The following is a 26,835-nucleotide window of genomic DNA, read 5'->3' as shown; positions in this document are numbered from 1 at the left end:
TTCGTTTGTGGCGAATAGGTCTATCTCTGGATGACCCCACTGTTGGAAGTACGGTTGGAGTACTGACGGATGTAGCTCCCACTCGTGCATCTGGTGGCTGTGTCTGCTGAGCAGATCCGCCATCTGGTTGTCCTTGCCGGGGGGGTGTTCCACCATGAGGAATATGTTCCTCTGAATGGCCCACTTCCACATGCTCTGAGCCAGATGAGACAACTGTGGAGAGTGTGTTCCTCCCTGCTTCTGTATGTAGTACATGGCAGTCATGTTGTCCGTCCGGATCAACACGACTTTGTTGCACAAGTGTACTTTGAATGCCTTCATTGCCAGGAAGATTGCCATCAGTTCCAGAAGGTTGATGTGCATCTTCTTTTGTTGTATTGTCCATAGCCCCTGCACTGTGTAATTGAGTACATGAGCTCCCCATCCCTGGAGAGACGCGTCCGCCGTTAGTATTATTTGTGGAACAGGCTCTTGGAATGGTCGGCCCTTGCAAAGGTTTTGTGGGTTCCACCAATGCAGAGAGTTGTATGCCCGACCGCTCACCAACACTAGGTCTTTTAATTGCCCGTGAGCCTGATTCCATTGACGTGCCAAGCACTCCTGAAGCGGGCGCATATGTAGTCTCGCGTGTGGGACTATGAAAATGTAGGAGGCCATCATGCCTATCAACTGCATGAACACTCGCGCAGGAAGGGAGTGTTGAGGTTTGAACTTTGAGATCAGCATTTGCATGCTGTTGATCCTCACTAAATTTGGCTGAGCTGTGGCTGCCAGAGTGTCTATGGTCGCACCCAGGTACTGCTGTACGTGTGCGGGTTGGAGATGTGATCTTAGGTAATTTAGTGAGAATCCCAGACTGTGAAGGAGGTGGATGGTGATTGACATGTGGCTGGCACATTGCTGGGCTGACTTTGCCTGAACAAGCCAGTCGTCCAGGTAAGGGTAGACGTGAATGTGTTGTCTCCGTAGATGTGCAGCCACTGTAGCGAGGCACTTGGTGAAAACTCTGGGTGCTGTTGTCACACCGAAGGGGAGGACTTTGAATTGGTAGTGCTGTCCCTGAATAGTGAACCTGAGATATTTTCTGTGTGACGGGTGTATGGGTATGTGGAAGTACGCATCTTTGAGGTCTAGTGTGGCTAGGAAGTCTCCCTGGCTGAGCAGCGGGAGAACCTGTTGTAGGGTGAGCATATGGAAATGCTCTGAGAGAATGTAGTGGTTGAGGGGTCTCAGGTCTAGTATAGGTCTGAGCGACCCGTCCTTTTTTGGGATTAGGAAGTACAGAGAGTACACTCCTGTCCCCTGCTGGTTGACGGGCACGACCTCTATTGCACCTTTTTGCAGCATACTGAGCACTTCCTGCTGCAATAATGCTAAGTGCTCTGCGGACATAGGACGGTGCTTTGGCGGTATTGTGGGTGGAGTGGAGGTTAATTCGAGACAGTAACCGTGCTGGATAATATCCCTGACCCACCTGTCCATGGTGATGGTATTCCACGTGGACAGGAACCGCTGGAGTCTCCCCCGACAGGTGTTGTGGTCGGGGGGGGAAGGGAGAGGGCGTCACTGTTTGGTCTTGGGTGAGGACCTGGTGTTGCCGTAACCGCGTCCTCTGCCCTTGGTGCTGGAGCCACGATATCCACCCCTGTTGTTTTTATCGTAGGTACTCTGTGTGCCCCCTTTATTGTACGTCTGCTGTGACCCCTGTCCTCTAGCTGCTCCCCTATTTCCGGGGCGACGAAAGGAGCCACTAGGAAATGTCTGAGTTTGTAGAGCCCCCATTGACTTCGCAGTGTCAGTGTCCTTTTTTATCTTTTCTAAAGTGGTGTCAACTTCCGGTCCGAATAAGTAGTCAGGGTTGACAGGCTGGTTTAGGATGTTGTTTTGGATCTCAGGTTTGAATCCGGAGATTCTTAGCCAAGCGTGTCGGCGTAACATGACGCTGGTGTTTATTGCCCTCGCAGCTGTGTCGGCAGCATCTAGTGCGCACTTAATGAACGCGTTTGTAAGGAGTTGTCCCTCTCTGATGAGGAGCTCCGCTGCCTCTTTGTACTCGTCTGGCAGATGTTGGAGTAGTGACTCTAGTGTGTCGTAGTGTGAACGATCGTAGCGAGCTAGGAGGGCCTGTGTATTGGCAATGCGCCAAATGTTTGCTGCTTGAGCTGCAATCCTCTTGCCCGAGGTCTCCAGCACCTTGGATTCTTTGTCTGGGGGAGGAGCGTCACCCGTCGTTTGTGAGTGCGCTCGTTTGCGAGCGTTAGCCACCACCATGGAGTCTAGAGGTAACTGCTCTCTAATGTACATAGGGTCCCCGGGCGCAGGTTTGTATTTCTTCTCAATCCTGGGGTTCAGCACCCGTGCCCTGGTTGTTTCCTTGAAAATTTCCTTTGCTGGCTTGAGAACACCTTTCAACATGGGCAGAGTCTTGACCGTCCTCTCAGAGGAGGTGAAAGTGTCCACCAAGAAGTCTTCCTCAACTGTGTCAGAGTGGAGTTGCACACCATGATTGGCTGCAGCACGTTCTATGAGGGCATTGAAGGCAGCAGTGTCCTCTGTGGGAGATGTTTTTGCACCATAAAGCTGCATGTCCTGGGTATCTGTTGTGGCACTCGGGTCTGCAGGGTCATCCCAAGCTTGATCTGGGTCCTGCTGCTCCTCAGGATCTATATCCCTAGGGTAGGTGGTCTCATCACCCATGTAGTCCTCCATTGCGTCCGTGTCGGAGGGCGTTGGAGAAAAGGACTGGGGATCCAGATAGGAGGTATGCAGGCGTTCGTATAGAACCGGTTCCGATTCTGCTGGCAGTTTCTGTTTTAGAGGGATTCTGTAAGAGTCCAAGGCCTGCTCTGGTGTGCCCTTCCGTTTTCGGAGCATGAGTCTGCCGGTGTCGGCGTCGATGAATTGGGACGGTGAAGGCCCAGTAGGAGAGTGTCCAGCAGATGGGGACCTTGTCTGGCGGACACGTGTTCGGATCTCGAACATCTTTGGCGCCGTGGACGGCGGTAAACCAAAAGTAATGGTGGTTGGTGCCGAAGGTGCCGTTGGAGCCTTTTTTGGGTCAGGGCCCGATGTGGACTGGAGGGCTGCCTGTTCTCTGATGCGTTGCAAGGACGCCGCAACTTGTCGCACCTAAAACGCCGAAGGTTCTTTGGTGCGGAGTGGTTCTGCAGAGGACTGCTTCGGAGCCACAGGGTCATCGATTCGAGGAGAGGCAGTAGCGGTCGACGGAGTCGATGACTTGACCTTAGTCGCTGCCTTCGAAGTGGACTCCGATGGAGCGGCCATTTTAACTTTTGTGGTCGGGGCCGATTGCTTCGGTGCCGGCGGCCGAGGCGCTTTTGAGGTACCGATGGCCTTCTTTTTCGGGTCGGTACCGATATCCGCAGCAGCGAGTTCGGCGCCGAAATCCCTTTTAGTGCGTTCGGAGCCGATGGTTTGGGCTGGCGTCGAAGGAGTGGAGGTCGTCGAGGGCTTCGAGCCGACCACTGCTAGTTTCACTTTCGGTTTCTGTGGAACCGGTGCGACGATTGGTTTCGGTTTCGTTGAAGGGAAACCAGTCTTTTTCGGCAATATTGGCTCTTGCTGGATGTTCGAGGCCGGGCCCGAAGGCGGGGCCGAAGAACTGCGGGATTGATCTCGGGTAAGGCCCGGAGGCGATCCCTCGACCGGAGCCGTAGAATGACGCACTTTGATAGCCTCCGTTTCGACGGGTAGGCCCTGCTCTTCACCAGAGCTATCTTCTTCGGCCCCAAAGGCCTCATCGTAGTCTCCTACCTCATCGTCGGCTTCTTCCCTGTAAAAAAGCGCTTCATCGGCGTCTTCCGATCGGGAATCGTGATCGGAAGCGGGGCTGTAGTTCGTGTCTTCCACGCTTTCAACATCTTCATCCTCGGTGCTGAAGATGTTTGCCGGGGCCGGTGCCGATTGCTGCGCTTCTAATCTCGCTGCCCGTCGATTCCGGAGAGTCTTCTTGGATCGGAATCGGGCACAGGCCATACATTTCGATTCGTCGTGATCCGGCGAGAGGCATTTGTTGCACACCGGGTGGACGTCGATATGTGGATATTTGGCGTGGCAAACAGGACACCGTTTGAATGGGGTCCTCGATTCCTTCGTCGATGTGAGGTCGATGATCGGATTAAACGGATCCGAAAAACTTGAAGAAGTTTGCTAAACTAAGCAAGAAAGCGGTCGATACCGAGCGGGAACAGTACCGACAAAAACTAAAGGCCTTTTGGCCTTAAACTAATTTTTCCTAACTTGAGCTAAGATAAGGACATCCGAACCCAATGGCGGAAAAAAACAATCTGAGGATGGAGAGGATGCCCATGCGCACTGTGGTCCAGGGGAGGAGTCACCTATCTCAGGATACTTCGAAGACTCTCCCAGGACAACAACGTGCAAACATCCGGACCCAACACTAGGTGGCGATCTATGCACAGATATGAATTCAGCAGCCCACATGCCTCGAACCGCCTTTGAGCATAGGCAGAATGGAAGTGGCCCTGTGTGTTGTATGGAAGGTATCAAGGAGGAAGTCTTCCTCCATGGGGTCAGTATGGAGATCCACACCGTGGTAATGTGCAGCCCTTTGGAGTAGTTGGTTGAACCCCACTGAGTCTTCTGGTGGGGATGGTCTCGAAGGGTAGAGATCATCCTGTGGGACGTTAGGGATGTCTGGAATGTTATAGTCGTCCCATGGGTCTGGGGAGCCTGTAGGAGTGGGGTCCCCTGTAGGGTGGTCATGGGGCTCGTCCCCTGTGTCATCATATACATCATCCTCATCATCATGCGGAGAGGGTGTGGGGGAATGATGGGGTGGTGGGGGAGGAGGAGGTTGAGGGGGTGGAGAAGGTGGTGAAGGTATTCTCAAAGGGGAGGTAGCAAAGTCTTTCCTCTTTGGAGGTGGAGCTGGGGCAGGCTTGTCCAGCTGTCTCTTTTTGATGCTGAACATCAAATGTCCAGTCTTAGGGTCCTTGACCAGTGTTTTTTGGAATGGATCAGGCCTAAATAGTTCTTCAGAGTGCCTGCTCCGTCGGTGCCGAAGGCATCGGGCCGTAGGTTTTTTGTTTTGTCGTCTGCACCAGTTCGGTGTTTTGAACTATGCGGCTTTGGAAGGACTGGTTAGTCACTCGGTTCCGAGATGCTTTTCGGCTTCGAGGTGTGGGTGTCGGTGGTTTTATTTTTTTTGCTCGGCTCCGAAGACTGTGTCGGCACCGAGGAGCCGGTGCTGGTTTTCGGCGCCGAGTGCTTCGGTGTGGAGCTCAGTGCCGAGGAGGAGGCCATCTTCTTTTTCGGCGTCGGTGTGGAGGAGTGTTTCTCGGCACCGACGGTGGGCTGGCTCGCGCCCGAGCCGCCTGAAGGCTTGATAGGCTTCTTTACTGGTCCGAAGTCGTGGTGTGGGAAGCAGTGTCCTTGATCGTGCCTAGGCCCGAGGCCGAAGGCGTGACCGAAGCCTTTTTCGATGCTGTCGAGGGTTGGGGGGGGGGGGGGGGGGGGGGGGGGGGGGGGATGTTGGTACTCACGACCCTCTGTGCTGGAGTGATGTCCTCGACATCTGAGTGATCGGCCTCGGAGGCGCTGACGAGGCCTTCTTCGGTATGCTGTCCTTCTGGAGCGTCGACGCCTTCTCCGTAGATGTCGTCTGGGATCGCTGTCGATGAGGGTGCCATGGTTCTTCTTGCCCTTCGGTCTCGAATGGTTTTCTTGGACCGGAAGGATTTACACGCCGGACAGTCTCGAGCCTCGTGTTCAGGGGAGAGGCAAAGGTTGCATAAATCGTGGAGATTGGTGTGGGGGAATTTGGACCCACATCGAGGGCACTTTTTGAATGGAGTCCTTTCCATTAGCCAGGCCCGGAGCTTGGGTAGGCCCCAAGGCTGTCGTCGACGACCGGAATCGAAGATCTGGATCGATGAGTGTGGAGATCGCGATCGCAAACAATACCACGAAAATGGGGGGAGGATTGCACGTCGATTGAAGAACTGGAAACTGTTCGGATCCGGAGCGCGAAGATCACATCCGAGCCCGATGGTGGAAAAAACAATCTGAGGATGGAGCCGAAGCCCATGCGCAATACGATCTAAAGGAGGAATCACAGACCTCGTGACTTCCAAAGACTTTCCAAGAGGAAAAACAACTGCAAACATCCGGGCCCAACACCAGATGGCGATCTATGCACAGTGTGTAATCTGCCGCTCATATGCCTCGAACACAAGATTACAAAATAATGCAACCAACCATTAGGAAGTGTGGGCTCAGGAGAAAAAATGATGTAAAAAATAAAACCAGCGGGTGAGCTGAAAATAGTCCAATAAACTTTTTAGCACCTTCTACAGAAATTCAGCATACTAAAGATTTGAGGTCATGAAAACTGTGAAGAAATTTTCTTTTTAACCCCTTCAGCGCGGCGGGAATTCCCCCGCGGTGCTGAAGGGTTCGAGCGCGGGCGGGGCCATGACGGAACGGTTCCGTCATGAGCACAGCGCAACCGATGCTCATGACGGAACCGTTCCGTCATGGGCATGGAAGGGGTTAATTAATTTGGAGCATCTCCTGAGAACACAGCTCAAAACTAGTGCTGAGATTTTAAAACCTAGCTCTTTGCAGGGCAGAAATTTAAAGAAGATGAAAAATACCTGGAAAGATGCAATTGTGTTTACAGAGATCTAAAATGTATTCGAGCTGCTGCATTCTAAAGACATTTAAATTAAAGGCTGGAAAAATTTTAGGAGTGCATGCATCCTTACATGGTACCATAACATTCTTCGTGGAACTGGGCCACACTCGCTAACCTGGCAGATACCTCAGAAATTATTTGAGTTTTCAATGACAGCTGTTTAGTAGTGGGGAGGAAATATGTTGGCTTATGTTAATTTTAATGCTTTGTCACACAGTGTATCTTGTGCTGCTTCAATGAAAGGGGACTTTGGCCACCAGCATCACCCATAAAAAAAAAACTGCAACATTTACCAGTATTTTTGGTGCTGGAATAGGTATAGTGCACAGAACTGGTTCAATGTGTGAAACAGGTATGCAATACAATGGCAATAAATTATCACTACACTTCTCCATTTGCTCATTTGCTTTGGGCTGACCATGGAAAGCCTCAGCATGGAAAAAAGCATTAACATCAAATGGCCAGCATAAGCTGCAAACATTTCAAGATCGGCAATCACACAAACAGCCTGCTCTTCCACCTCCTCAGACATTATGTTAGAAAACGTTATAGGTTGCAGACCAGAATATACGATTTCTGTGTTCCAGTAGTCAAAAGCTGCAATCCATGCTTCATACTCATGCCCTTTCCATTGTGAGAGGATGTCCATGGTTGGGGCTCCCTCATCGACAGACAGCAAGCTCAGCTGACCCTTGGAATCACTGCAGATTAGCTTCAGGGGATGACAGCTACAGTGGACAGAAATAACCTCTTCAGACTTGAAAGGAGCGAGTTAAAAATAAAATAAAATGTGAAGACCATTCATTACACATTTGAATAGCTTTTAAAATTTAAATGCATTATGTTTTGTAGGGTATGGGATATAGACATTGAGTTCAGACAATAAACACTAATACAGTTTGAAGCTGCAGAGTGTGCATTTTTGAGTTACTGCCTGACTACTGTCACACTGTGACTTGGCTAATGATATGCACCGTTGGTCCCAGAAAATATCCTTTTGCTGTAGCCAAAAAGCTCAAACAACTGACAAAAGGGACTAGAAGAAAACTATTACTTACCCGTTACTGAAGTTCTCAAGTATTATATCTTTTATAGATTCAGATGCTTGAATCATCCCTGTCGTCAAGCTAAGAGTCCCATGGTAGACATAGAGATAAAGACTTTAACGTAATCACAACAGTAGCCTATTCAAGTCATTATAAAAGATCCAAAACTCAACCAGAGAAATGCACAGCCTACATCACTCCTCACCCACACCACCATAGTTCAGATTTCGAAGCACAAGTACTAAAGTAATTTCTTGTATACAGGTGTGGCCGAGTTGGAGAGGAAGGTGAGTTGTAAATGAATCTATAGAAGATTCAAAATCTGGAGAACTTCTGTTACAGGTAAGTAACTTTTTTCTTATCCAATACTGGATCTTTCATGAATTCACATGCTTGAATCAGAATACCAAAAAGTAATTACAAACGGAGTATCAATTAGCAGTTGGAGGCTAAACAAGCTTACCGTACTGAAATATATACTGTAGAACCGCGTGTCCTACTGCTGCATCCCTTTGTATGGTCAAATCTAGACCTTGAAGCTACACAAGTGTGTCTTTTTTTTCATTTTGCTGCCCTGCATATGGACACGTCAGCAAAGTGAGTTGAAGATGTAGACCTCGAATGGAATGAGCGATCACTTTCATTTGGAGAGGATAACCTACTTCTCTATGGCAAAACACTATGGCTGAAGACATCAGCAACCTATACTTTGTTTAGACAACAATTGTCCTTTTCATGGGTGACCATATGCCCCAAGCAATTGCTTAGGCTTCCTAAATTATCAGCTGTGTCAATGTAAAACTTCAACCATCTTTTAACATCTAAACTATGAAGTGCTCTTTCTGCTGCAGTATTCAGGTTTGATGAATAGGTTTTCAAAATCACTGCTTCGGTTCAATGAAAGTCAGATTGCACTGTTGGTATAAAATGCAGATTTGTCCTACACATGACTATCATCTCTGAACTGGATGAATGGTTCTTAGATTGTAAATGCCCAACGCTTGCTGACTCTTCAAGCTAATGTTAGGGCTGACCGGTTGTCTCCATGTTCTTTTGAAACATGAAATGGCTGCCAGATGAACTCTGACGGAAGCGTAACTCAGTCCTGACCTTGTTACGGGCAGAATATAGTGTAATATCTGTTGAGGTTTGCGGAAGAAGAAGCTGTGTTGGAGCTCCCGTCATGCTCCATGGCCGAGTCCACTTCCAGGTGAAGGACGCACTGGATTGTCGCGCGGCGGGTAGTGGCATCCAGCCCCACTCATACTGTGTGCTCCGTTCCCTGTTTGCCTCAAGGGGGCTAAAAAACACTTACTGCTGCACTGAACAGCGGCTGACCGGAGAGCAGCTTCCAACCATAGAAATGAGGAGCCAACAGCCGTGCTCCTCAGCTGAGTTTGAGCCACAGCCTTAGAGCTGGAGAGACTGCAATGACAGCCAGCAACTAACAGCCAGCAGACAGCAGAAATTCCAGGGCAATACTCTGTACTCCGCGTGCTCTCCCTTCCTCCCGTTCTCACTAGGGGCAGCCTAAGCACATTTTCCGGCTGCAGTAAGGAGTGCCTGAACCAGAGCTCTCCAAACAGCAGCCAGTCTATACCAACGAGGAGCTGGTAGCTGTGTTCCGCTGTGCCACGTGCTCCGCAGATCGTGTGCTCCGTTCCCTGCACACATTAAGGGCAGTAAAAACAATTTTCAGCTGCACCGAAGAGCGGCTTACTCGCTATGGCAATGAGAGACAGCGAAGTCTGCGAGCAACTGTGGCAACGGCCTGTAGTAGGCAGCCAGCAGCTGTAGGGGAAAATTTATAGGATTACGAGGTGGTGCACCTGAGAGAGAAAAAAATACCTCAGCAGATGCTCGGTGATCAGATCACCCCATTAGATTACAGAGTACGGATGCTTGGCCTGGGAAGGAGCTAGCCGGTTAGTGACCTTTTTATGTTGTCCTGTGCTAGCAAGATCTCTGGGCCTCTAGGGTTGAGGTGTTCTTCCTCGAATGTGGGGTGTGGGGGGAGGTTGACTGGAGTCAGTGGCAAGAACGCAAAACAGGCAACAGACATTTCATTAGTATCAACAGCTTTAGCATCCAGCTTTATTTCAAACGACAACAAAACCAGCGAAGACCCTTACAAGACAACCCCCAAGAACACTCAAAAAGTGCTTTCTTGTGCCCCCTAGGGAGACACTCTGTGTCTTTCTGGGCCGAATAGTAACAGGGGGAGGTCGCAGAAGCAGTCTGTGTAGCACAGATGCGGCTTGCAGCCTCCACTTGAAAAATTCCCGCACTATAGCACAATAATATACCGTAGGGGCAAAACCTTCGAACAATAATCACTACGGAGAGCATCAATGAAATGTATTTCAAGAGATGCACTGGATACGTCAATGAAAACCTCTGCAGCAAAGAGCACTAACGCCATTAAGAAATGGAGATCACTGGCTCAGGGCTTAGAGAGGTGCAACTCCCCCTGCATAGTTCTGATCACTGAGGAACTCTTGCAATCTACTCTTATGCCTCTAAACTTCTCTAGTGAATCAATTCCAAGCCCCGACAGGTAGGATCACTCACAAGCATCAAAGGGTATATGTAACATAAGCCTGTCATCAATATGGCCGATAAGTCCAGTACCTCTAGCAGTAACCAAGAGAAAGCAGCAACTACAGAGGCAAATGAAGCTGCCAAAGTTGACGCTAATTGAAATACATCGAATGGGGTAAAAAACCCGTACCGTCTCTTCTCTAAGGTTGGACTTAAAACAACGCAGCTCGTTTATAATCGCAATCTGCAAGGAGGAGTACAGAGGGAAGATACCCAAGTCAAGATTAAGCTTGTACCCTCAGCTGATGAAAGTCCTTTACAATCAGATGAAGAATCAAATCTCTCTGTGTGCTCTCAAGAAGGGCAATCGACATCAGCGACCCCTCAGCTGCCCTCTCTCGAAAAACACAATCTTATTTTGATCGAATTACGGAAGGAGAAACTAGCTCAGGAAGATGCCAGCAAAATAATCAACGAACGTTTGAGCCACATCTCAGATTCCTTGCTGCAACTTACCTCCTGGATGACTCATGTGAAGCAGAAGGTTGCTGCCCTCGAGGATTCAAATAAAATCAACTGGAAATCAACACAAAAGTCCAATCGGAATTAGAAGAACTACAACTTAAGCTGGATGATGCAGAGAACAAGTCCAGACGAACAAACTTAATATTTGTTGGAATCCCGGAGGCTCAGGAGGCATGTCAAACAGTCACATCACTAGTCTCCGATTTGATATTCAAACATGTCCTTACAGAGAAAGAATCAGAAGGGGAGGACTTAACCATCACACGTGCACACCGGGCAAGTCGCTCGGCAAATGCCAAATATCCTAGAACAATTCTAGCGAACCTTTGGGCCTTTCGTGTCAAAGAGCGAATTCTATCATGCGCTATAAGGCAGAAATCATTCACTACGTCCGATCACTTCATGTTTAGAATATTTTTGCACATGTCCGTTGTAGCGGCTCGTCGCAGCAAAGTGTTTATTGCTCTTATTGATGATATTAAACGTCGTGTGGCCCCCAGCGGGTATTGCGCAACAGTCAAAACCCAAGATACTTTATCAGAGGCGCTTTCAGATTTTCCATTCTGTCGATTAAGATAGAAAGTTCTGATATTTGATCAAACAAAATCCGCCAGCCACAGTGCCAAGAAACAACAGCCATTAAGTAAAGTAAGCGCCAATTATAAATTAACTTTGTATTGATGATCATTAGGGGGTAGGGCTTGGAGATGGACAAGGTCCCTACCCAAAAATAGTAACTCGAAGCAAAGTTGCCTTGCCTTCAATAGCTATCACAATATATCCAGGGCATGTTCTTCTTGGTGGAAGGCTCGGTGGAGGGCTCAGAGTGCCATGACAAAGCAATCGGCTAGGTTTTGGAGGGCACAGGGGATTAGGTAGGGAGGGTGCTCAGCTCCATAGGGGAGGCCAAGGATGGGTAGGGCCCCAGGAGTTGGAGGGTGGGTATGGGAGGAGAGTGGGAAGGAGGGCATGAGGGGGGTAGGGGTGAAACAGCAGGTAGAATATATATTGTAGGAACTGTCCTTCAGCCTATCAAGCCACCACGTATATGCCTTCGCACAATAATCAAGGCCCATGTAATTCATATAATCGATGGGATTGAACACCATTAAGATAGCATTATGCAATATCAATGGCGCCAGCAACCAGGTTAAATTTATATCTACCATAGATTGGTTACTAGCAGCCCAAGTCCAAATTATTCTCTTAGAAGAGACGCATCTCAAGACCCAATGCAAGCTACCTAGATTGCCGAAAGGGATATCACAAGCTTTTTATGCCTCAGCGGGAGCAGCTATCAAAGGTGTGGCATTCTTATTAGCTTTGACTCTTAAAGGCGAAGTTCTTGAGTTTTTAAGAGATCCGAACGCTAGATGGATTATCCTCAAGATGGTAGTAGGAACGCAGCGGTTCTGTTTAGCTAGCTTTTATAGCCCAATACAAGATGATATAACAGCATTGAACATGTTGTATGAAGCACTCCGGGCTTCCTCTGGTTTGGTTCTGATAGGGGGAGACTTCAATATCCTCCAGGATGTTGGCTTGGACACATCCCGTTTGAATAAGGCTCCTAACAAAACCCAGGGCATCGAGGTTTTTAGCTAAAATGACTAAGGAGCTAGCTTTAGTTGATCCAAGGAGAACCCTCACTCTCAGGAGTCTACCTGTTTCTCGAAGAGATATAATACTGCCTCCAGGATAGGAAATCTTGTTTCAATGAACGAGGACGAATTCTGGTATATGGTCTAATCCCTTTACTGATCACTCTGTTCATTGAACTTACTATCAATTTACAGCGACAAGAAAGATCAAGGTGGTCACTTGATAAATCTCTGCTGACAAATAAAAGTTGGATACAAGCATTGCATGTTAAACTTTCAGAATTGAGAAAAATATTAGATCAGCTTCCTCATTTTCGGTCTGGGAAGTCTGCAAGGCCTTTAGTCCACAATGCAGCACCTCAGATTATTTTTAGATGAGTGAGTGATAAGTGTAGTGTAAGTATGAAAAACAAGTGAATTATGTATTATAATCTGAACAGAAAGAGCAAAAAACAACTGTGATCATCTCTGGCTTCTGGGGAGTACACATGTGAATCTACAGCACCACACGCTACAAACAAATGATAGTAACATTTTGCATTCGCAGCATGTGTGGCTATAGATAACACATGCAGTGCACAGACTGTAAAGCAGTTTCTTCCCAAAATGATGGGTAGCGAACAGATGATGGAAATGTATTGAACAAGATTTTCAACACAGTGGTCCAACTAAAGACCTTTGATAGGCTTAACTTTGCACCCAGTAGTGTTTAGTGAACAAGTGTCATCTTGATCAGGTGGCAGCTTTACAGATGTCTGCTAAAGGGATGCTACTCTAGAATGCCATAGTGGCCCATCCTTGTGTGTGTGATGTGCTCTAGGAGGCAGAGAGAGAGAGTGCAGTGCGCCAGGCCTTAGCAAAACAGGTTTTTGTGCACCTAACAATCCATTTGGCAATGCCTGGCTTGAAAATGGGCTGTCCAATGTGTGGTCAAGCAAAGGCTATAAAACATTTTTCTTATGAAAGGACTTAGTCCTATCGATGTAGTATATAAGTGCCCTTTTGACATCTAGTGTGTGTAAAGCTCTTTTCGTTATGAATTGTGGGTGCAAGAAGAACACAGGCAGTGCAATGGTTAGATTAATGTGAAAACGTGAAACTACATTGGCAGAAATTTGGGATTGAAAGGACCACTCGGTCCCCATGGACATGAATCAAAGGTTCTTCTATTGTTAAAACCTGAAACTCACTGGATTATTATCAAGAACGCCTCCTTCTATGACAAGAACAATAGGTCACAGGAGTGGAGAAGGTTGGAACCATGCACTGCCTGGAAACTACATTTGAGTTCCACATGGAAGCTGAAAGCGTTTTGAGAGGTTTAACTCTCTTGAGACACTCGAGGAAGGCATTAACAATACAAATTTTGAAAAGGGACCTATGTTCCCTTTTGTGCATGTATGCCACAACTGCAGTGAGACGTAGACGGATGGAAATGTATGCTGAACCTGCCTTTTGGAGATAGAACAGGTAGAAGATGATGTCTTGCAGACATGTTCAGAGGTCTATATGTTTAGTAATGGAGTAACCTTCTTCACTTTGCTGCAAAGGAGCATGTGGTGGACTTGCAAGCCTCTCGCAGAATGAGCATACATTCCCATGGGATTTTGAGGTATCTGAACTTTAGGATCTCAGATGCCAAATTGCTTGGTTGAACTGCTTGGGGTCTGGGTTTCTGAGCTAACCCAGTTGCCGAGTGAGAAGGTCCAGCCTCTTCAGCAGTTTCTCTCATGGGCTGGCAGACATCTCCACGAGCATGGAGCGCTAGAAGAGCCTGGCCCTGGTTGATGCCGCTTGGATGAGGGCTCATGGACACTTGCTTTATTTTCCTCACCACGTATGCAATGGGAACAAGAGGAGTGCACTGCCCATGGACTCTGGGTGCCCTGGATGGGACGTTTTGGCATTTTGCGTTTTGTGTAGTGACAAACAGGTCAATAAATTGGTTCAGCAGCTTCAGGCCTTGGATCAATTGGAGGGACCCATCCTTATTGGGTATTAAGAAGGAGAGGGAGGACACTCCATCATGCCAGTGTGAGGGCACCAGCTTGATGGCATCTTCAAGCTGGGAGTGCTTGCACTGCCTCTTTCAACAGTCGAAGATGGACTGGGCTGAGGACACGGTGTTGAGGCAGGATGTTTTATGGTGTGATGTATAACTCTCAGAAGTACCCCATCTGTATTACTGACAGCACTCATGTGTCAGAGAGAATTTGTTTCCACTGGGGGAGAACAACCTCAGTTGTCCCTAAAGAGGTGTTGTATTATTAAGAGGAATGGATTGAGAGTCACTGCTCTGAGGCTGAGGAGATACGGATGAAGCCACCAAGCCCAATGCCTCGGCTGTTGCATCTGTAACCACCTTGTGTGAAGGCTTCAGAAGGGCTGCGTGTCCTAAAAGGGACTGCTGCTGGTGCTTGTAGCCCTGCCTTTGGGTGGATGCTGGCACTCTGGATTTATATTTGCCTAATAGTAGACCTTGCAATGGAAAGCTGGAGGGCATTCACTGATCCTAAGTCCTTTATGATCTATTCCAGCATCTCACCAACCTGAGGGCTGAAGAGATGCTCCCCATCGAAAGGCATTAGAAGAAGTTACTCCTGCACTTCTGGCTGGAAACCAAAGATTCAGAGCCAAGTGTGGTGCTGTAGGAGAATGCTACTATTTATGCTTATGGAGGTGATATCTGAGGATCCAATGTGCATCTAATATTAGCATTAATTATGACCTTGCCTTCCTCCACTAGCCCTTCTCCACGTTTGCTGTGAGCCTCAGAGAGGTGTTTGGTCAGGTCTTCTATTTCCTCCCAGTGGTGTCTATCACTGCATGAGAGCAGTCCTCTGGAGTACACAATACGCCATGTGGCGGCTCCCGCTGCCACATGATTTCCAGAAGTGTCAATCCGTTCACTTCTTTGTTGGGTGGAGGTACAGCACCCATTGCATGCACCGAAGCATATTTGAGTGCAATATGTACAATCAGTGAGTCGGTTGGAACTCGACCTCTGATAAAAACTGGGTCGTCTAGAATTGGTGTGGATGTCTTCTCCACCTTTGTTGCAAGGACTATACCCTCACTTGTTCCTGAACATTTTCGGTAGCAGATTTAATCACACACTTAATCGAGGGAGGGGGCTGTACTGATATTTAGGTCTTTGTGAGGGTCTACTAGGAAATCATCCTTGTCTATCACCAAGTGCATTTTTACTTTAGAATGGTTGGTGGCCCTTTGGATTACAGCATAATAAGCAGTGATATTGGGCTTGGTGTGGTAAGGATTTAGTTTATCAGTAGAATCGACATTATAGCCCTTAAGTACAGGTCCTGAGAATGAAATGGATCACTGGGTCGTGAGCCTGAGTGAAGAGATTCAGGAGGTGATTGTAAAGGCTATAGAAGAGTGCAAGACCATGCCATGGGGGTGACAGCGGTGAAGGAATGCCTAGGGTCATGGGGAAGTGTTGCTGAACGCGTGGCCCAGTCACAAACCCTCTTGGGCACAGAAGGTGTAAGAGGTTCCAAGGGCAACACCTCCTCAAAAGGTCAATTCTGCTTTTTAGGGCTAAGGAAGGGCATGTGTGTTGTCTAAGGAGCAGGAGGATTGGCAAGGATCTTCCCCATAAAAGTGTATTATCTTCCGTCTCCTGTTGAGGACTCGGGCAGATGTAGCTGGATCGAACACTCTGTGGTGTTGGATCTCAGTGTATTAGGTTCCATCAGTGACTATCTCAAGGCCAGTCTAGGTGGGTCTTTTGCTGTCAACGTTGGCTTTGAGGCTGGGTGTGGGTGGGTGCTGAGAGTATGGTGTGGTGTGGTTCAACACCCGTAGGTGGAGGCTTGCTCAATGTCAAAAAAGCATTTTGGGGTAGAGAGGTTCCTGCTGGCGGAGCTGGTCCAGAAGGTCAGTGCCTCAATGCCAGACTTCGTCTGGAGTAGTGCTATGCCTGGGGACCCTTGAGAGGTCGCGAAAGGCTGACCTTGTTTCAATTGTGGTAGGACTGTAGATTTAGGCTTAGACCCGGTCTTCATTCCTGACTGCTTCCGGGCTGGACACTTGGCCCCTTCTTACTGGACCTTGAAGGCTTCAGAGGCCACCACCTCCGGCCTTGCACCCCCTGAGTGGCAGGAAGGCCAGATGGGCCTGCTTCTTCCTCCTCTGCACTGAACAGATCCTTCTGGCACGAAGATGGTGCTAGTCTCAGGGGAGGCGAGAAGCTGCATTGTGTGATGTGCCCAATGCCTCTCTCTTCGAGACAGGGAGCGGTTTGTTACAGCAGAATGTCCGGCATCTGTCACAAGAAGTATAGTTGCGTTTCTGCGAAAGGCAGAAGTTACACACCCCGTCTAACCATGGTATATTCAAAAGGTGAGGAATCCACAGGTAAATGTATCCATCAGAAAACCCAATTCAGCTTCTTGTGGAATTCAAGAAGGGAGGAGGGGAGACTAATGTTCTGTGGGAGGTTGTACCTAGCTTTAGGAGTCATGTATGAGAAGATGCGACCTCCGGATCTGCTTTTGTGTTTGCGTGGGTTTGTGCTAGTGAGAGTCTGGCAGGGCAGAGGTGTCTGGAAGGTTGGAGGAATTGACTGCTGCTGTTCAAGTAGGCTGGGCCTGTGTTGTGGAGTACTTTGTAGATGTGGGTGAGGAGCTTGAAGTGTGCACACTGAGTGTAAGGAGCCCATGGAGTTCCCTAAGGTATGGTGTGATGTGGGCCTGGAGTGGAAGATTGAAGACTAATCTGGCTGCTGTGCTCTGAATGGTTTGAAGGCTGCTTGTGACTAGTTGGTTATTCTTGCGTACATAGTGTTCCCGTAGCCCAGTTTGCTGGTGATGAGAATTTGGGTGACACAATTTTCCTGGTGTTGTACGGGAGACACACGAAGATCTTCAGCATCCTCAGGGTGTTGAAACAGGCCAATGCAACTGTGTTGACTTGGGCAGACATTTCCAGTTTTTTGTCTATAATGATTTTGAGGTATCCTGCTTGTGGGCTGGTTGAGGGGGTTGGTCCGAGGTCGGTAGGCCACCAGGTCGAGTCCCATAGTGAGGCATCTATCCAGAAATTCACCAATTCAGCTTAGGGCTGCTGGACTTCACCCAGGTGGCCACTTCGGTCATGCATGCGGTGAAGTTGTTGAGCGTTTTGTCCAAATAGGACAGTATCAGTTGCATGTAGTCTGCGTCCGTAAGGGTGTTGATGCTGTGAGCCTGGATAACATCTGCCAGAGGGGTGAAGTTTATGTTGAAGAGTGTTGGGCCAAGCAAGGAGACCTGGGGGACTCCGCAGATGAGCTCCCGTGCTTCTGATGAGTAGGGTAGCATGTTGATGGTCTGGGTTCTTCCGATGAGTTAACTATAACTTGCACTCTTGCCATGCAATGGTTATGACTTCACATACTGCATCACTCATGACATGTCCTATGACATATTTGATAACATCATTGACGACATCTGAAATGACACCATTGATGACAACACCACTTATCGAGTGGATACAAGTTATAGTAATTTGAAAAAAATATAATTGTTGAATTTCAGTCGGTTTTTTTTTGTTTAAAAATGTTACATTTCAACTGACATTTTCACATGACTATAACCTCACTTTAACCTTTGTTTTTTGTAAGGGAATTTCTGAGTTTTTTCTTTTTTTTAAAATACAAACTAAGATATTATTACCATACTGAACTATAACATTACTTTAACCTTATTTTTTTAGTGAAGTTCTAGGGTTTTTGTACCGCAAAATAATATTTTACTACCATACGCAACAATTCCAACCCCTGCTTGCAGCCAGGCCCTGTGCCCAACACACTGACAGCCTTTGCCCGTGCACAGCATAGGGTTAGTTACAGGGCCCTGCACCCAACCCCGGCAGGCATCTTCTGATGCGTGCAGCCTTTGGCTGTGTGTGGCATAGGTTAGTTGCAGGACCAACACAGTACAGATACGCCCCCCCCTCTACTTTTTTTGATGGTTTTCCAATTCCTAGGGATTCTTGTGGGCCAGCAGGGGCCCTCCTGTGAATTTCTTGTGGGAGCAGAGCAGTTCCGCTGCACCCAAACCATACTAACAAAAAAAAATAATTTAAATGTAGTTCCCCCTGCCTTCACAAATGCTGTAGTCAACCAATTTCTTGAAGGACTTATGGGCGCAAGATGACCAACAGGAAAAGAGGCCCTTTTGGCCAATCCGACAGCTCTAATATTTAAAGTTGTGTGCTCGTGGGACTCACCTTAGAGTACCACAAACACAACCATCCAGATATATATACATTTTGAACCTTAATTTCTCTATAACTACTAAAAGGACTTCCACCAAATCACAAAACACACTTTCGGGGTAAAGATCTAGTTTTCTGCCAAATACGGTATAATTCCGCTCAGCTGTTGGGGTATAGTTCTGTGCAAAAATCCCTATAAAAACTGCATGGGGAAATTGTGTTTTGGAACATTACTTTTTTGCTCGCCCCTGCTTGACGGATTAGCCTGAAATTTTCAAGAAAGGAGCGCAGGTGGGTGAGCCTTTTGTTTTTTCATAAACATTTGTGGAGATTCTGCAAATGGCACCAAAATTATTACTAAAGTAAAAAAATGCTTTTCCTATGGTAACTCGTTCCCAACTATAACTAGACAGTGGCTGGCAAACACACACACACACACACGCACATAATTCCATACACACACACATATATATATATATATATATATATATATATATATATATATATATATATTCACTTAAAAAAAACCATATGTTTCACACATGTTATAGTTAGCTGGACATTTCACTCGTAAAAAAACATTGAAATTCCCCCGTTATAGTTATTTCAGATAACTATAACTCGCGCGCCCGCAATCCACTGCTGATGACGTCACATATTGCATCACTGATGACATGGTCAGTGGCATCACTCATGACATCACTGATGACATCATCCTTGTGATAGAGTGGCGGTCGCGCGAGTTATTGTCATCTGAACTAACTATAACGGGGGAATTTCAATGGTTTTTTACGAGTGAAATGTCCAGCTAACTATAACATGTGTGAAACCTATGGTTTTTTTAAGTGAATTTGCAAGGTTTTTTAAATGCTAATTCCTAACTATAACGGGTGTGAAACCTATAGTTTTTTACGTGAATTTGTAAGGTTTTTTAAATGCTAAGTTATGTATGTTTTTTAAAATATTTTTTATATATTTATTTTACAATAAGCTACCTATGTATATAGTTATAGATTGACTGTATCCTGTAATATGGAATGGCTCGTTTAAAATGTTTTTTTTTTTTTGTACAGTTTACCGTGCGCACCCCGCGTTTTTTTGAAAAAAAATAAAATGTTTTTCACCCTTCGGGGTCCTTCAGGGACCCCCTGACAAAGGCTAGGGGGTCAGGAACTCTCTACCCTGCCCCCTTTTCACGTTCTCCACCTTTCTTTTTCACTGTCACACACAAAACACACAAAATGGCGGCCGACACTTCCTGATTTCGACCGATTCGAATGTTGACTGACATGTAACCACCAATCAGAATTACGCTCGCGCACGTTATGGTGCGCGCACCGTGCGTGCACGGTGCGCGCTTATAGATATTTATGTGCTTTTAAATGCAATTTTCTCAGGAAGTACTGAACAGATTGACACCATATATGCAAAAGGCACATGCCTGACCTGAGGACTACCTCTTTGCCAAATTTCAAGTAATTCTGTTCAGCCGTTCGGGCTGTACCTTCGACTAAAGGTCCTATGGGAAAATGCATGGGGAAAACGCGTTTTTGGACCCCCCTTTTTTCTCAGCCCCCGCTTGACGAATCACCCCAAGACTTTCAGGGTAGGAGCTGAGTGGAGCGCCCCATTAGTTTTGAAAATTTCGCGAGGATTCGTCAACCGGCGCCAAAGTTATTCAAAATAGAATTTTCAGATTAGGAAATCCGCAACATTCTATTTGGAATAACTTTGGCGCCGTTTGACGAATCCTCGCAAAATTTTCAAAATAGGTGGGGCGCTCCGCTCCTACCCTGAAAGTCTCGGGGGGGATTCGTCAAGCGGGGGCTGAGAAAAAAGGGGGGTCCCAAAACGCGTTTTCCCCATGCAATTTTCCATAGGGACCTTTAGTCCAAGGTACAGCCCGAACGGCTGAACAGAATTACTTGAAATTTGGCAGAGAGGTAGACCTCAGGTCAGGGATGTGCCTTTTGCAGGTCTGGTGTAAATCTGTTCAGTATTTCCTGAGAAAATAGCATTTAAAAGCATATATATATCTGTAAGCGCGCACCGTGCGCGTACGGTAAAACTTACCGTACGTGCACGCTGTCGTGCGCGAGCGCGATTCTGATTGGTTGTTAGATCTTAGTAAACATTTGAATCGGTCGAAACCAGGAAGTGTTGGCCGCCATTTTGTCTCTCGCAGTCTGAGGGGGTGAAAAACAAAGGTGGAGAACGTGAAAAGGGGGCAGGGTGGACAGTTCCTGACCCCCTAGCCTTTGTCAGGGGGTCCCAGAAGGACCCCCAAGGGCCAAAATTTCCTTAATTTTTTTTGCGAAAAATCGCGGAGTACGCGTAGCGTACGGTAGAAACGGAAAAATTCCGCGAACTGCGCACCGTGCGCGTACGGTAAAAAACCTTTAAAAAAATAAATAAATTTAAAAAAAAAAACATAACTTAGCATTTAAAAAAAACGTACAAATTCACAGAAAAAACCATAGGTTTCACACACGTTATAGTTAGGAATTAGCATTTAAAAAACCTTGCAAAGGGAAGGGCGGTCACGTAGCCGCCCTTCCCTTTGTTGTAGAGGCTGGGCCCCAGGAATGGGGTTCCGGGGGCATAATCGCGACGGAGGTGGGGGGGTATAGTCGCAGCCTATCTCCCCATTCTATATATGGCCGGACCCTGGGGGATGGGGTCTCTGGGGCCTAAGTCTGCCCATAGAGTGGGGCTGCCTGCCTGTATCACCCTTTTTGATTACGGCCAGGCCCGGGGGATGGGATGTCGGGGCCGGAATCAGCACGGGAGGAGAGCTGCATGCCCCCCTCTTCCCACTTGTTTTTAAAAGGCTGTGCTCTGGCGTCCCCAGAGCAAAAAGAGGCCCGGGGAGGTGGGGCTGAGCGCCCCCTTCCCCTTCTTACAATCAGCCGAGCCCCGGAGGATGGGGTCCCTGGGACCGAAATCAGCCTGGGGAGGTGGAGGCCTTGTGCCGATTCTATCCCTTGCTGGTAAAGACGCAGGACTCAAATATAAGTAGTGAAGCTGTGCATATAATAGTAGTACATGCATGTACTTCAAGCAGAGAACAAAACTATTTCATAAAAGGGTATTGGTCAAGGATGATCTACAGTCACTCCATTTACCAATGAGAATGCTTGTACTGTGAACTCTCACCAAAGGATGACAGCTTTCCAAAAAGAGCTGTCTTCAGCAAAATAACCAGACTTCTGCTAAATAACCTGTTGACATAAAGTTAGTGAAATTGTGCTTTTTCCCAATGCACATCTATTCTTAACCTGCAATTCTGAGTTCAAAGCCAGAAAAAGTGATGGTTACATGTATTCCCCGTCTCCTCAACTTACCTTTGCCCCAAGCCGGTTGACCAATCAAGAGATAAAGCCAGACAATCGGGGCCCAGTTCCACGCTGCACATCGCATCCAGCCGACAGCTCTCCTACTGAGGAAAAGAGTATTTTATCAGAAAAACAGTAATTAGCCTGCAATGCAAACAATACGAATGTCATAGAAATCCCTTCTCCGATCACCTAAATTGCTAGGTTGTTAATTCTCCCACTCCATTTGTTACACTGGTGAAAAATACCAGTGACTGGTGTATGGATTTGCATTTTCTTGTTCTTTTCCTTTGGGCCCAAGACTCAAAAATAAAACATACAAAGGGCATTTTTCAAAGGAAACCAATATGTGTAAAAACATCTTCGTAAAAACGATCCATTGATTTGTCATGTAATATCTTTGTGCACGTCATACCATGTTGCATAATCCTATAAACCCACAAGCACAGAGTTCTATTTACATATATTCAAAACCCAAGACAAACAGTGATTCCTTAAAGTTATATTTCTGCTATGCTCTCTATTCGGCAAGTGAGTTCAAATCTAAAGCTCATGGAGTTCTAAGAATATGCGTGTTCCATAAGTCCAAACACAGTGAATTAAGAGAAAGCCTACTAAGTACTGCTTGAAAGGAATATGCTACTTACCAGTATGCATCTGTTCTTGGCATGTAGAGCTGCAGAGTTGTACACTTAGCATAGGTCGCCATCTGGTGTTGGGCCCGGATGTTTGCAGTTTGTTTTTCTTCTTGGACAGTCTTTGGAAGTCACGAGTTTGGTGACTCCTCCTTCGGTCCGTACTGCGCATGGGCTTCGGCTCCATCCTCAGATTGTTTTTCGCCAACAGGGAAATGATGGAGCGTAGTAATAACAGTGAGAAACCCATGTGTTGTATCTAAATAAGATGTACTGGAACGGATACAGGTAGCCGGGGAGGCGGGTGGGCGTGTACAACTCTGCAGCTCTACATGCCAAGAACAGATGCATACTGGTAAGTAGCATATTCCGTTCGAGGCATATGAGCTGCAGATTGTACACTTAGCATAGATTATATAGCAGTACCCAACCTTAGCGGCGACCACCGGTATCCGTTGCAGCTGTTTGAAAAAGTGTCTTTAGTACAGCCTGGCCCACCCTAGCTTGCTGCTTGGAATGCACATCTACACAGTAGTGTTTTGTGAAGGTGTGCGGTGTAGACCATGTGGCTGCCTTGCAGATGTCATCTAAGGGTATATTCCCTAGAAAAGCCATAGAAGCCCCTAACTTTCTTGTAGAGTGGGCTTTAGGGGGAACAGATAATGTTCTCTTTGCCTTTTGATAGCAAATTTGTATGCATTTTACAATCCACCTAGCTATCCCTGATTTTGAAATGGGGTTGCCTTTATGTGGTGGAGAGAAGGAAACGAACAATTGTTTAGTCTTCCTGAAGGGTTGCGTTCTTTGTATGTAGTATAGTAACGCCCTTTTTACATCAAGTGTGTGTAAGGCCCTTTCTGCAACAGATTGGGGTTGCGAGAAGAAGACAGGTAATTCCACTGATTGATTGAGGTGGAAGGGGGAAATGACTTTGGGCAGAAACTTCGGATTTGTGCGAAGTATGACCTTGCTGTGATGCATTTGTATGTAGGGTTCCTGTATGGTGAACGCTTGTATTTCACCAACCCTTCTAAGGGAAGTGATAGCTACAAGGAAAGCTGTTTTCCAGGTGAGAAACTGTAGCTCACATTTGTGCATTGGTTCGAAGGGCGGACCCATTAGTCGTGTAAGAACTAAATTTAGATTCCATACAGGGGAAGGTGGTGCCCTGGGAGGAATTACTCGTTTAAGGCCTTCCATGAAGGCTTTAATAGCGGGCACTCTGAAGAGTGATAAATGCTGCCTGTTTTGTAGATAAGCAGCGATCGCTGCTAGGTGTAGGCGTATGGATGAATATGCCAGGTTACACCTGTGAAGATGGAGCAGATAGCATATGATGTGCTGTATGGATGCATCTAGAGGGTTGATTGTATTGTTGCGGCAGTAAATTACAAATCTTTTCCACTTTGCGGCATAGCATGCTCTAGTGGTAGGACGTCTGGCTTCCATGATGATGTTCATACAATCAGGGGGAAGGTTAAGGTATCCGAATTCTAGGATTTCAGGAGCCAGATCGCCAGGTTGAGCTGAGCTGGGTCCGGATGCCTGATTTCTCCATGGTTCTGGGTTAGGAGGCATGGGGATAGATGCAGTTTTTGATGTGGTACCACTGACAGTTGTAGTAGCGTGGTGTACCACGGCTGCCTGGCCCACGTCGGAGCTACCAGAATGAGTGTGAGGGAGTGCTGTTGTAGCTTCCTGACCACTAATGGAATTAGTGGGAGAGGTGGAAAGGCGTATGCAAATCTGCCTGACCAGTTCATCCATATCGCATTGCCCTTGGACAATGGGTGTGGGTATCTGGCGGCGAAGCTTGGGCATTTTTTGTTTTCGTGGGTGGCGAAGAGGTCTATCTGAGGATGCCCCCACTGTTGGAAGAATGGGTGAAGGACTTGTGGATGCAGTTCCCATTCGTGTATTTGTTGCGTTTGTCTGCTGAGCAGATCTGCCATGGTGTTTTGTACGCCTGGAACGTGCTGTGCCAGGAGAAAGATGTTTTGAGGAATTGCCCATCTCCATATGCTCTGGGCTAAGCGGGAGAGCTGGGGAGAGTGTGTCCCCCCCTGTTTTTGGATATAATACATTGCAGTCATATTGTCTGTGCGAATGAGGACTGCTTTGCCCGAAATCTGTTTTTGGAAAGATTTTAGGGCTAGAAAGATCGCCAAGAGCTCCAGATGGTTGATGTGGAGCGATTTTTGCTGTGGCGTCCATAGACCTTGCATGGTGAGGTGTAGAAGGTGCGCTCCCCAGCCGGAGAGCGATGCGTCCGCTGTTAGAGTCAGTTGAGGAACCGGGTCCAGGAACGGCCGCCCTTTGGAAAGGTTTGTGGTGTTCCACCACTGCAGAGAGTGATGTGTGCGGCCGTCCACCAACACCAGATCCGTCAGCTGACCCTGGGCCTGGTTCCACTGTTGTGCTAGGCACTCTTGAAGTGGACGCATGTGGAGTCTTGCATGGGGCACTATGAAAATGCAAGACGCCATCATTCCTATGAGCTTCATAAACACTCTTGCTGGAAGAGAGTGCTGAGGAAGGAATGTTTTGCGTAAGGCTTGAATGCTTGTGATTCTGGCTGAGTTTGGATAGGCAATACCCTTGGAGGTGTCTATAGTGGCCCCGAGGTATTGCTTTGTGTGAGATGGTATGAGGTGGGACTTTTGGTAGTTCACCGTGAAGCCTAGCTGGTGGAGCAGTTGGATGGTGCTGTTTGTATGCTGCACACATTGGTTGTAGGACGCGGCTTTTATCAGCCAGTCGTCTAGGTAAGGGAAGACGTGAATATGTTGACGTCTGAGGTGTGCTGCTACTACTGCTAGGCATTTGGTAAACACCCGTGGTGCGGTGGTGACCCCGAAGGGGAGAACCATGAATTGGTAATGTTGCCCGTCCACCACGAACCTGAGGTATTTCCTGTGAGAGGGGTGTATTGGAATGTGAAAGTATGCGTCTTTCAGATCCAAGGTTGTGAGAAAGTCTCCCTGGCAGAGGAGTGGGAGGACTTGTTGTAGAGTGACCATGTGAAAATGGTCTGAGTGTATGTAGGCATTTAGAGGCCGGAGGTCCAGAATGGGTCTGAGGGTCTCGTCTCTCTTTGGTATTAAGAAATATAGAGAGTAGACCCCTAGATTTCGTTGGTTGACGGGGACCTGCTCTATAGCATGTTTTTGCAGGAGTGAAAGTACCTCTTGTTTGAGCAGTGTGGAATGTTCTTGAGACATTGGACGGTGCCTTGGTGGGATATTGGGTGGGGTAGAGGTTAGCTCTAGACAGTACCCTGACCGAATGATTTGGGTCACCCATTTGTCCGATGTTATGGACTCCCATACGTGGATAAAGTTTTGTAGTCTGCCCCCGACCGGAGTGGAATGGTCTGGGGGGAGCGGAGGGGAGTCATTGTGCGGGGGGGGGTGGCAGAACGGGTGTTGTTGGTTTTGCCCCTGCCCTTATTGTTGTTACCCCTGTAACCACCTCTCTGATTGCCCTTTGAAAAGGTATTTTGAGGAGGGGACTTGTAGGAGGTAGAGGCGTTATCGGTGGAGGAGCCTCTACCTGTGCCACGAAAGGACGAGTGTCGAAAGGAACGTTTGGAGGCTTGTGTTTGGAGTGCCCCCATAGACTTTGCTGTGTCTGTGTCTTTCTTCATCTTTTCGAGCGCTTCGTCTACCTTTGGCCCAAAGAGTGTTTCCTGGTCAAAGGGGTGATTGAGTATGGATGCCTGGACTTCAGGTTTGAACCCTGAGATCCTGAGCCAGGCGTGGCGGCGAAGCAGGACACTGGTATTTATGGCCCTAGAAGCAGTGTCGGCTGCATCGAGGGCACACTTAATGGAGGTGTTTGTGATTAGTTTACCCTCCTGTATAAGGTCATGAGCCTTGTGCTTGTATTTTTCTGGAAGGTGCTGCATAAGAGCCTCTAGTTCGTCATAGTGTGCTCTATCATATCGCGCAAGCAGTGCTTGTGTGTTTGCAATGCGCCACATGTTTGCAGCTTGGGAGGCGGTGCGTTTACCAGACGCGTCCAGAAGTTTAGATTCTTTGTCTGGCGGTGGGGCATCTCCTGAGGATTGGGAGTTAGCCCGCTTTCTAGCTGTGGAGACAACTAGGGAATCTAGGGGAGCAGGGCCCTTGATGTAAGCAGGGTCTGTGGGTGCCGCCTTGTACTTCTTCTCTATTCTAGGGTTCAGTACTCTGGCTCTGACAGGGTCTTTGAACACCTCTGTAGCGTGCTTGGTGACACCCTTAAGCATGG

At 47.5% G+C, this 26,835-nt stretch overlaps 1 protein-coding gene across 2 annotated transcripts in view; it reads right to left on the bottom strand.

The window, feature by feature from the left end:
* DPH7 (diphthamide biosynthesis 7) overlaps nucleotides 1-26,835 on the bottom strand; it is a 118,338-nt gene that overhangs the window by 37,836 nt on the left and 53,667 nt on the right. For both annotated transcript variants that reach the window (XM_085610500.1, XM_085610508.1), the window contains exons 5-6: nucleotides 21,959-22,050; nucleotides 7,241-7,407 (exon numbers count right to left, since the gene is read on the bottom strand). In XM_085610500.1, the coding sequence (XP_085466626.1) occupies nucleotides 7,241-7,407; nucleotides 21,959-22,050 (259 nt within the window). The remainder of the gene's footprint in view (nucleotides 1-7,240; nucleotides 7,408-21,958; nucleotides 22,051-26,835) is intronic.

Source organism: Triturus cristatus, chromosome 1_2, assembly GCF_964204655.1.
Source record: "Triturus cristatus chromosome 1_2, aTriCri1.1, whole genome shotgun sequence".
Lineage (NCBI taxonomy): Eukaryota > Metazoa > Chordata > Amphibia > Caudata > Salamandridae > Triturus > Triturus cristatus.
This window is presented reverse-complemented; position numbering and strand designations above follow the sequence as displayed.